Here is an 11,778-nt window from a genome sequence, read left to right as displayed (position 1 = left end):
AGCTCATGGCTTTGTTATTAATGACGCTCAACGTCGGCCGTCGTGTACATTCTTTTTGTAGTCTTCAATGAAATAAATTTTGTTGGTCGTTTCATTAAACCGGTGGGTGGCTTTGGATCTCTTGTTTTATATCTACACAATTTTCTGTTGATCGACGGCTCTAATGCGCTTTAGATGCGTTAATCAATCATCCTGAGCAGTTTATTACTGCTCAGTGAGAAAGCGGCACTTTTTAGACTTTGATAAATTTATTTCTCCTACTTGCTCCCTCACTGTTTATTTACACTTTCTAATGTATGCGTTTTTATAGCAGCTCTCGGCTGTTGGTTTATTGTTAGCATTAAATCATTCTAGTTGTTTTTCAAGTTGCTTTACATGAAACTACCATTAACGTTGCTTATCAATTATGAGCGAGATGAATCGCAACTCGTAACTCGCTACAGATGTTTGCCATCTTTCACGAGTGTCAATTAGGGGTGCTTTACGGACGCGATAAATGAAATGAAACTTTGGTATGTAGATATTATATTTGAAATATTCATTTATTATTAAACATAGAGATTATTATTTACACAAATCATTTGGCTGTACAGAGTCTTCAGTGTTTATACAGCTCGCGTAGAAGCAACTTCGACGGCAAGTACACTCACATAAGAAGGTACTATGTTAAATTTCACTAATCACTAAATTTGTCATGGCGCATCACGCCTCCGAACATCAATTAGAGTCTATCGATATCACAGAAGAAAATTGGACAATACAACATTAAATTATGATCAGTCCAAACGTCCAGGTTTCACTGCACTCCCGATATATATTTATTGGTGGACAGCGGCCGCTCCAAGCCTCTGTCCGTACATCGCATATGGAGAGTAAAAAGGTCCAAGAGCTGGATTAAAGGCACCATAAGGAGAAGCACCAAGACTCGCTGGGAGACCAGCCTTTGAATAAGGATGGTACCGGCTCGCAGACAACGGGCTGAGAGGTGCCGTCGGATATGCGCTCCGGAGACCCGCTGTTGTGAAAAGCGGGTTAAGAGGATTCAGTAATGACGGTTGTGTCGATTGAACCGACGCTGGCGTCGAACCGTCTGTTGTGTGACTTCTCAAATGTTGTAGCAATTCTTCGGAATTTCCAAACCTTTTACCACAATACGATTCGCCGACAATCCAATTACAAACGTAAGGGCGACTAAGTTGTGGATATGGCAGACCGCCGGCAGCGGCCCCTTGCTGTGAAAGGGCCATGGCCATTGCCAAATTGTACTTTTGATGTTCACACTGAGTGCAACCAGCGGGGCACGATCCATTGTTCATTAACAGGTGATGGTTGTTGACGGAGAACTGGCATCCCGTACAATAAGGATCTTTGCATACTGGGACTAGTGTTTCTCCTCCGGCAGGTGTTTTAACTCTAGCATAACCTAGATAAGGGTTAGGAGAGGATCCAGGAAATGCGGCAGCCGCAGCCAGCATCGCTGCATGGTGAGCACTGAATGAAGCACCCGCGTATGGAGGTCTAAACGCAGGATTTCCATGCTGTTCCATTCCAGGAGGACAGCAAAGTCCGGTAAGAGGATTAAAACCAGGCAGCCCGGGTAAATTTTTAAATGCACCAAGATGGTCCTTTCCGTGTCCTAAAACTTCTAATCCTGAGCGAATAATAGGACTGGTCCCAGAAGATGCAGTCGGTGACGACTTTGTTTCATTTGACGGGCTATTTTTCCCGTTTTCCGTAGTTGGCGGTGTAGATTTCCTTCCAGGTGTGCTTTTGCCAGATTTCTTTTCATCCGAGCTATCTGTACTTGCTTTTGAAGAAGGTCGTGTTTCCTCGGGTTTCTTTGAAACAACATTTGTTTCATAAGGTTTGAACGCTAAGTGTTTGTTATCTGGAGTTGAACGGGGTTTATCTTTGTTTACATTATTATTTGGTGAAGAACGACTAACTGATTCACTATTAACACTGTTCACTTTCTTTTTATCCAGTGGAGGCAGCAGCGGCTTTGTCGGCAGAGTATCCGCGCCGATTTGGCTGCATGTTTGCGCTAAAAGCGCAAGCGGGCTTTTCTTCGAATCCAACTGTAACAAAAATAAAAATAAATTAGGATTATGTTTTATCTACGTTATTTATCTTATACACTAAGTTATAATCTTAATTTCAAAGTTAAAATATTTCATACATAAAGTTAAACTGTAAAGTTGTTAATAAATTCATTGTCTCTATACACAAAAATAAATAAAAAAAAAAATAGTTTTCTAATGCTGATCTGTAAAAGAATGTCAGACAGATAAACAAAAATTTTGGATGTTTAATTTAATATTTTAGAAAATAAAAATATTGAAAAAAAAATTAATTAAAAATATTATTTTAAACTTACAGAGGATGGAAGAGGATTCAAATAATCAGGTTGTAAATATTGATTAGGATTAGAAGTCATCATTCCTCCGTCTTCAAGCACCACCATTTGGAGAGAACTTTTACGATCACTTATAAACTTCACAGTGCTGTCACGAAACGCCTCTAGCAACACAACTACTCTATGTCACGGATCCGTAGAACTGAATACGAACGGGTGTGTTCGTGGCTGCGACCGAGACGACTCTGAGAGACGGGACCCCACCGCGGCCCGACGTGCCTCTCACTCCGCGCCCCTCTAGCCGTGCGATAGAGACGGCGATATCTTGAGACTTTGTTAAAACAGGCTCGCTATATCTCTCCGCTGCAGCGCTCGGGTATAAAAAAATAAAGCGGAAACGACACATAGCTGCATTGCGGTAGGGGAAAAAGGAAAGGCGGTATGGCCGGCAGCCGGGTGCGGATTGAGACGTGCTATGGTGTTGGTCGCTCGCCACCCATGACGGGCAGCGCTTTGAACTGCCGCCGCTGCCGCGAGCGTGACTCTGTGTCTACCTGCTTATACCGCCCGCACTACTCCAACGCTTTTTGTTCCACACCACACTTATTACGCCCCGGACACCGGCAGCTTCTTTCTTTTGCTGGCGTCATCGCGCACTTTACATCTGACACATACGAAACTGCTTACTCTTTTACGAGCGCTTTGTTCACGAATGCACCGGGTCGAGTTCAAAGGGGAAAATTGATCTGTTCCACATTCTGTGAAACCGTTTGATGTGTCAACGCACCGTGCTTTTAGTACGCGATCGCTTTACTAGGAAACTCGTAAAGCTATCCGTGCCGTAAACATGCGTCACAAAAGGCGATATTTCACGTTTATTGACAACGTTAAGTCCATAGCGTTAATGTTAATCCGACACTAAAACCTGTCAAACACGACCTCGTTCAAACGGACCCTCCGTGGCGATCAAATTAAATATGTCAATTTGGGAACCCATATCAACAGCTGCGAGCGACGGCGGGCCCTTTAGAAATATTGCTTATTGTGTCCAAACAAAGATACTAAGTATAACGTATGGGCGGACGACAGAGGTCGTAAATAACGCCACGGGTCGTAATATATTTGACAGTGCGCGGACATGCGAAACAAAAAACGTGTTTATACGTATTGCGAGATCGGGTCTCTGCCGCCGCTCGGCGCGCCGCCATTCACGGGTCCCTATAAATTAGGGACGCCGTTTTAGTATTTGTTTAGGCGCCTAGATGTTTATCTTGCGTGACTAGTTTGCGACTAGTACGTGATCTGTATTGAGTGCGAGTCTGATTGAAACATCGCTGCTGTGGGCACATTGTTGTATGACATATGTTAATACTGCATGACATTTTGATATAAAAAGTGTTTAAATTAAAGAGAGACATGGAAATCACTTATTTCCTTTAAAGGGAGTATCTTATTAGTGAAACTAAATGTTTTCCCTAAAAAATAAAAGTAAAAAATTAATGAGTAGTTATTTTGATCTGAATACTAAACTATTGAACCAATTTTGATAAAATATTAACAATTAACTGCAAATTATAAAACTTTTTTAATTTAATGACAATCAGTTATAACGTCTATATAAACAGTACTGTAAAACAACACTATTATCTTGAGTGTATTTAATGAAATAAATCTTCAGTAAATTGAGTAAAAAGTTTTATTATCCTGGTGATAAACTTTGTTAATAAATACATTTCCAAGGCTCGTTGTATAAATGTAAAACAAATATTGTTTGTACGTACTGTAGGTACAGTTAATTTATAGTTTATAAAAAATATTTTTTTAACTAGCCGTGGATTCGTGCTTAAACTTAACTGATGATAAGTAACAGTAAGACGAAAGATAATATATGTAAACCTTTCGAAGACTTTCTGACTCTGCCATTACATTTTAATCTTTTTTTTTTAATACCACTGTGGTGGCAAACAAGCATACGGCCCACCTGATGGTAAGTGATTACCGTAGCCTATGAACACCTGCAATACCAGAGGTATTACGCGCGCGTTGCTGATCCTGAAGAAACCTCTTTACCCCCCTTTTGAAGAACCCCATGCTGTAGTCTCTTGGGAAAACCTCGGTAGGGAGCTCATTCCATAACCTGAGTGTTCGTGGGAGGAAACATCTCTGAAACCGCGCAGTACGCGACCATTGAGGTTGTAGAACACGAGGATGAACTCCCTGTCGAAGGATGAACTCCCTGTCGGATGTAATCATAAGTAGTCCAAGTGTCAGTAAATTTAATATGGCTTACACGTAATTTTTTTGTTTTATACGAAAATCTGAAAGCGTAACACTTTTGATATTTTAATAAATATATATTTATAAATAAATTGTTGGTCTGTATGATAATAGTCACTAATTATAAGAATTAATAAATTTTATAAATAATAAATGTATGTAAAAGGAAATACAATAACAATTTTTTTTTTTTTACAAAATAATATTAACTTTCAAAGAGAAAGTAATTCAGGTTGTCAATATTTTTGTTTGTTTCTAGATTACGCAAAATCTTCACAATTCAGAAATCAAGTTCCAAATATATTTTATTCCACCAGAGGGAGACTTTGTACAAAAGTCGTTTGCTTGGACACCTCTGTCCCATTCGTGTTTTTACCGTGAAGCAGTTGTGCTTGTATGGCTGTGTTTCGTTTTGAAGGTTGGGATATGACAGTGAATTTACAGGGTACAGAGGAATAACACCTGAGTCCTTCAGGAATGGCAACGCATGGGGGGTATTACGGGCGAAACAGTATACTCTGTTATGTCCATGGTACTGCTCACGTCTATAGGCGACGGTTACCACTTTCCATCAGGTGGGCCGTCAGCTTGTTTGCCATTCTAAGTTGCATAAAAATATCGCAATCAATAACGTTTACTCTCGTTTTCTCTCATTTAATAATTAATTATAAATAATTAATTTAAAACAGCCATATGGATGGTGACAAAAATAATTAATTAATATAGTCGCTATCCAAGTAGCTGTTTTTAAAGAACGTAATTTACTTGTTAATTTTATTAAAATATGTTTATTATTAGTAGCAACGTTATACTAGTTTTTATAATTAATTAATTAATTTAATAATACACCGTTAGCATTTAATGTGTAAGGAATTTTAATTTTATGGCATTTATGACGGCTGTTATTTAAAGAGCTTATTTACAAATGTGTGTATATTAAATTCTTAGATTTAAATACATATTAAGAATATTTTATGTGCAAAAAATAAGATGCATGCAAACATTATATGAATGTATATATATATATATATATATATATATATATATATATATATATATATATACAGTGAGTGTAAAAAGTATTCGTACACCTAGGGTTATAATAAAAAAAATACGAATTTGATAGACTGTCCTCTATTTATTTAATTTAAATCAATACTGTTAAATAGTTTAACATTCCCGCACTTTGTTTATGATAATTTTTGTTTTTAAAAAAAAAATTATACAACATAAAAATATTTTTATGTTAACTAAGCAAATAATGACAAACAAAAAGTATTCGTACATTCATTCTTTTTTAAATGAAATTCTGTATAAATCATTTATTCAATCGAATTTTTCATATGCCTACAATATATTTTTAATACGTAGGTATAGATATTAGACGTAGTACTCGTGACAAGTATAGACGTGTTTAGTTACAAAAATGGGCCGTAAAGCAAAAGAAACGAGTGAAGAGGAGAGAAAAATAATTATTAATTTGCATAATCAATGCAAATCATTATGTGAAATTGCAAAATTTGTCAATAGACCACGTTCAACCGTACAGACTGTAATTGATCGGTTTTCTATTACTAAAACACTAAAAAACAAACCCAGAGGTGGGGCGTCCATCAAAAATCACGCCTCGATTGGATCGGAAAATTTTAAATTGTGTAAAAAAAAATCCTAAAATTAGTGCCCCTCGAACAAGAAATTAATAATATCAATGATTGCCATATTTCTGTCAGTACCGTTCGGAACGTATTACGTAGTAACGATTATCATGGAAGAACTGCGCGTAAAAAGTATTGGGTAAATGATATTAATAGAAAAAAAGATTAGAATTCGCAAAAAAATATATTAATGAAAAAAATCATTTTTGGCAAACTGTTATTTACTCAGATGAATCGAAATATAATATTTTCAAATCGGATGGACATCATATGGTATGGAGAAAACCTATAAAACATGGTGGGTCAGTATTTGTATGGGGTTGCATGAGTGTTTTTGGGGTGGGAAAACTTGCATTTATTGATGGAATTAGGGATCACAAAGCGTATATTAATATTTTAAAAGAGAATCGTCTCTCTAGTGCAGCTCAAATGGGTTTTAACAATAATTGGATATTTTTACAAGATAATGACCCTAAACATAAAGCATGGAATACTAAAGCATGGATCCTGTTTAACGCTCCAAAATACCTAGAGATTCCTCCTCAATCACCTGATATTAATATTATAGAGCATGTGTGGGATTATCTCGATAATAAAATTCGAAATCGACCAATTTCGAGTAAAGAAACACTAAAAATTGCGCTTCGCGAAGAATGGGCATTGATACCGTCTTCTTATATTTTCAAACTAGTTGATTCGATGCCGCAGAGACTCCAATCTATCATCAATGCTAACGGTGGTCCAACAAAGTATTAATATTTTTTTAATATTCATTTACTTACAAATTTTATAAGTGTACGAATACTTTTTGTTTGTCATTATTTGCTTAGTTAACGTAAAAATATTTTTATGTTGTATAATTTTTTTTATTAAAAATAAAAAATTATCATAAACAAAGTGCGGGAATGTTAAAATATTTAATAGTATTGATTTAAATTAGATAAATAAAAGAAAGTCTATCAAATTCGTATTTTTTTTATTACAACCCTAGGTGTACGAATACTTTCTACACTCACTGTATATTTAATACATTCCCTACATTTAGGATTCATATTTATTGCATTATACAGTTAAATACCTTAAATATAATAAATACGTGAAACAAAAACTTTGCATGCCTTTTTACAAAAATTGCGTGAACGGAGGATTAGAGGATTAGGATTGCGTGAATGGAATTTGGCACATTTATCTATATATATATAAAAATTAATGCCTTTTTTCGTTGTAATTTTATAACTCAAGAAAAGGCTCACTTATCCAAACCAAATGTTTAGGCTTTGTTCGGACTATTTAGTAGATGGTTTATGTGAAGTTTGCACAAAATCGGTCGAGCGGTTCTTCATTTGTCACATTTTTTTTTAACAAATGAATTCAATAAATGGCGGATCATTTTGTTAATTGAGATTTTTGTGTCAAATTCAACCTTTTTTTAAGATCTCCATCTTATGTTGTCTAATTGAAACTTTTTTTGAATGAATGAATGAATTTGATGTTAAAATTATTTTTTTAATATTTCACTTTATACGTAGCGAAACACGTACCGAGCCGCTAGTAGTTTATAAAGAGAAGAAGTTCGGAATATTAATATTTTTTTAATTATGCACAAAAATTACATTAAATTGATAAAAAAAAACATTACACACACTACAATGTATTTGACACACACACACGCATATATACTCTTTTGTTTATTGTTAAAGTCTGCGGTCAAATTGAGAATAGATTTATATTATTTGCCTTTAATATTATTTGTCTATAGTCCTACTGAATGTTAAACGTAACCGTAATTAATTAATTTATTACAATATATGTTATGGTCGAATTTCGACCACTGGACGACCACTAGTATAGTTTAATGCCCTCAATACCAATATTTTCTTTGATCTTTCCTAGTTAAAATAGGATGTTGTATATTTACAAAAAAAAACATTATCCATAATGGTTTACTGAAACCAATTAGCTACCAATAAAGGTATTTATCCACGCGTAAACAACCACAATTATTTAAAGCAAAAAATCCCCAGTCGGGAATCGAATCTATGGCCCATTGTGTTGAACGGATGCGGCGACCATCAAACAAGCGTAAGATTTTGTTTACTGTTGTTATAAAAACTTGACAGGGCCCGAGTGTTTTGGGTGGCGGCGAGACTTTGATGTATGGAAGTTATTTAGTAATGCTGGTGTTAATGAACAAGCTGTTTTGAATGGGAACAGTTTATTTCGAGTTGTAGTGTGAAGTTTGGCTGATTCTACATATTATATAGGTTTTTCATTAGTCGATGAAAATGTATAAATAATGATTTGACCGAATTTGTAAGAAAATTCTCGCCTGCGCTATCAGTACACACTGGTAGGATACCTAGGATGACTGAGGAGGATAAAGTTTTTTTTTGATGGATGAAAATGGCATGGTAACCCCGCCTGCGCTAACGGGATACGCTGGCGGAGCACCAGTGAAGGGTGATAGATGAGAACGAAAACAGGCCAGTTAGCTCATCATGATGAATTCATCAGGAATTAACCATGATAATTTCCAGGGGGAAACGCGAGGAGGTCGACCTGGTTGGGTATATTGCTAGCAATGGGATTCTCAGTCTCCATTACTAACAATCCCTCTCTCCCATATTAGTTTGGTTAGTTTCACAAATGTTTACCCTGTAACCTTGTAACGAAATATTTAAATAGCTTTATTAATGCCAAACAGCATTATTCGTATATACAAATAATAAAAAATATACAAATATACATATACAAATAATATACGTAACACCCTCATACCCTACAGCCTCAATGGTCGCGTACAACGCGGTTTCAGAGATGTTTTCTCCCACGAACACTCAGGTTATGGAATGAGCTCCCTGCCGAGGTATACTGATACACTGTGGTATACTGATAACGCAGGCGGGGTTACCATTTCATTATTATTAAGCATTAAGCATGAATTTACAGGGTACAGAGGAATAACATTTGAGTCCTCAGGAACGGCAACGCATGGGGGGTATCATGGGCGAAACAGTATACTCTGTTATGTCCATGGTACTGCTCATGTTTATAGGCGACGGTTACCACTTTCCATCAGGTGGACTATAAGCTTGTTTGCCATTCTAAGTTGAATAAAAAAAAAAATAAAAAAAAAAAACAATCTAATATTACGGATATTTCTCAAACGCAGCGACTTTTACGAACAATTCGTGGAGGAAACTATTATGTTTTATTTGAATATGTTTATTTACAAGGAACATAACTACTATTTACGATTCTAGACAGAATATTGTTACCGAGCACCGCCAGGGGTGCGAGCGCCAGGTAGCATTAAACAATTCTTTGTTCACCCCTAATTGTCAAGTTTATAGCGGTGTAAAATTTAGTCAACAAATAGTTCAAAATAGCAAGAAAAAATATTGTTAGAATAACAAAAAATGTTTTCAATGACAGTTGTAAAAATGAGTTACCGTCATTTGTTTGTTGGGTTGTCATCGAAATAATGATAAATGGTGTCCATTCAATGATTATTGTTTGATTTTGACGATTTAAATGTTTATTAATGTCGATTGCTTGGGCACCTCTGTCCCATTCGTGTTTCAACCGTGAAGCAGTTGTGTTTGCATGGCTGTGTTTCGGTTTGATGGGTGGGATGTGGCGTGAATTTACTGGGTACAGACGAATAACATCTGAGTCCTCAGGAATGGCAACGCATGGGTGGTATCGTGGGCGAGACAGTATACTCTGTTATGTCCATGGTACTGCTCATGTCTATAGGCGACGGTTACCACTTTCCATCAGGTGGGCCGTCAGCTTGTTTGCCATTCTCAGTTGCATAAAAAATACTAATATGCCTATTAATAAATATTTTGGCAATTATTTAAATATTAATGTTCATTAATAAACTTCGTAACCCTTGGGCCGTGACTTGTAAGTCGGTTTTTTTGTATGTATGTATTTTTGTGTGGAATTCAGTACATGATTGATTTATATTTATATTCGTAATCAAAATAGCTTCAGTCAACAGGCGCTGTACCACGTATTTCGAAAAGGAAAAATTAATAAATAAACATTTTAAATTATCATTTGGTCTAGGCCTGTCATTACCTCAATTGTCGAAACCGGATAAACATGCCAAAAATTCCGGACATTTGAGCAAAATATAGTTCTTTTCCCCGAACACTTAAAAAATTACATTGACAAAGACATTGAATGTCCCCTGACAACAAAAGTGACTTTTCAAAAATCCCCGCCGGACGGTCTCCGGACGCCGTAGTTTGAACTAGGACAAATCCTAGTTTCCGAGAATTCCGGACGGAGGGCAGCCCTAATTTGGTCTGATTGCAAAAGAGGTACTATGTCGGTCTCGCTGCAGACATCGGGACAGACTGCCTTGAAGTGACTGTCCGGCCCAAAGCGGGACGTATGGTCACGTTATCTACATACCATTTCACGTGGGTACGGCCGCGGAATACAGCAATAATTAGAACAAAACGAAGATAAAAATCCTATACCCACGTCACTCTCCCATCTGTCATCGTATTTAAATATTGACAGTTCTAACAACAGGAACATTTGACAGGGCAGTAACACCATAAATATAAAGTGTACAAATAAATTTACTCCCGTGTTGTATTAGTATTTATGAGCCCAATAAACATGGCGGGCTTTGTGAAACGCCGCACTCATTCAAATAATTTCACTGCGAACAGTGCTTTATAACAGTTGTAACATTTGCAGGGTCGGCCACTAAATTAGCGGTTCGTGGATGGCGCTGGTGTGCTTGTTTTTAGCTAAGAACAAGGAATTACATAGAAGAAATGATAAAATAAAAACTGCAAATCATATGGTTATCTCCTTTCTTCTTATGCAAATATAGTTAGTAAAAAGAGGACGAAAGATCCACTATCATTTATAATTTTTCTCAATTCATAGCAGGTTAGTGAATAGAAAATGTTTGATATGTCAATTATTAGTCAATGGCGAATTGTACATTACAAGATTATATATTCGACACAGTTTATGTAGAAAGTATGCGAGCAGGTTGTATCTGAATTTGGTAGGGTTATATGGCCGTATAACATTGTCTATACACTAGCCTACTATGAATTGACAATTTTATCACTCCTATGTAATTCCTTGTTCGTAGGTTTTTAGCAAATTCTAAAAAAGAGTAATTTTTGAGATTGATTTTAAATTTAACAAAGATTATTTATAAGAGACAGGAATATAATAATTTACTTAATTTTACCTCGTCATTTAGCTACTCGTTTTAATTCTCATCTGTTATAAACCATTAATTTTACAATGCGAAAATCTAAATTTTCATTTTACGTTAATTTGAGTAAAATAACGTCGTGATAATCTTAGGTTAGGTAAAAAAGATATTCACTTAAATAATTATATTAATTAAAACAGTAGATGGATATTTTTTTTTAAATACAAATATAAACACAGGTAGGATTAGGGTCCAATTTCTGTATAGGACCTATACACAAATTGGAGCTT

At 35.9% G+C, this 11,778-nt stretch overlaps 1 protein-coding gene across 1 annotated transcript; it reads right to left on the bottom strand.

Annotated features, from left to right (window-relative positions):
• Positions 1-508: 508 nt before the first annotated feature.
• Positions 509-2,680, bottom strand: LOC113515554 (zinc finger protein Noc). The gene is made up of 2 exons (XM_026899810.3): positions 2,378-2,680; positions 509-2,078 (listed from the first exon to the last, which is right to left on the bottom strand). The coding sequence occupies exons 1-2, from the start codon at positions 2,462-2,464 to the stop codon at positions 819-821; spliced, it is 1,347 nt and encodes a 448-aa protein (XP_026755611.1). The 5' UTR covers positions 2,465-2,680; the 3' UTR covers positions 509-818.
• Positions 2,681-11,778: the final 9,098 nt, after the last annotated feature.

This window comes from Galleria mellonella, unplaced genomic scaffold (assembly GCF_026898425.1).
Source record: "Galleria mellonella isolate WM207_F2 unplaced genomic scaffold, CSIRO_AGI_GalMel_v1 utg37, whole genome shotgun sequence".
NCBI lineage: Eukaryota > Metazoa > Arthropoda > Insecta > Lepidoptera > Pyralidae > Galleria > Galleria mellonella.
This window is presented reverse-complemented; position numbering and strand designations above follow the sequence as displayed.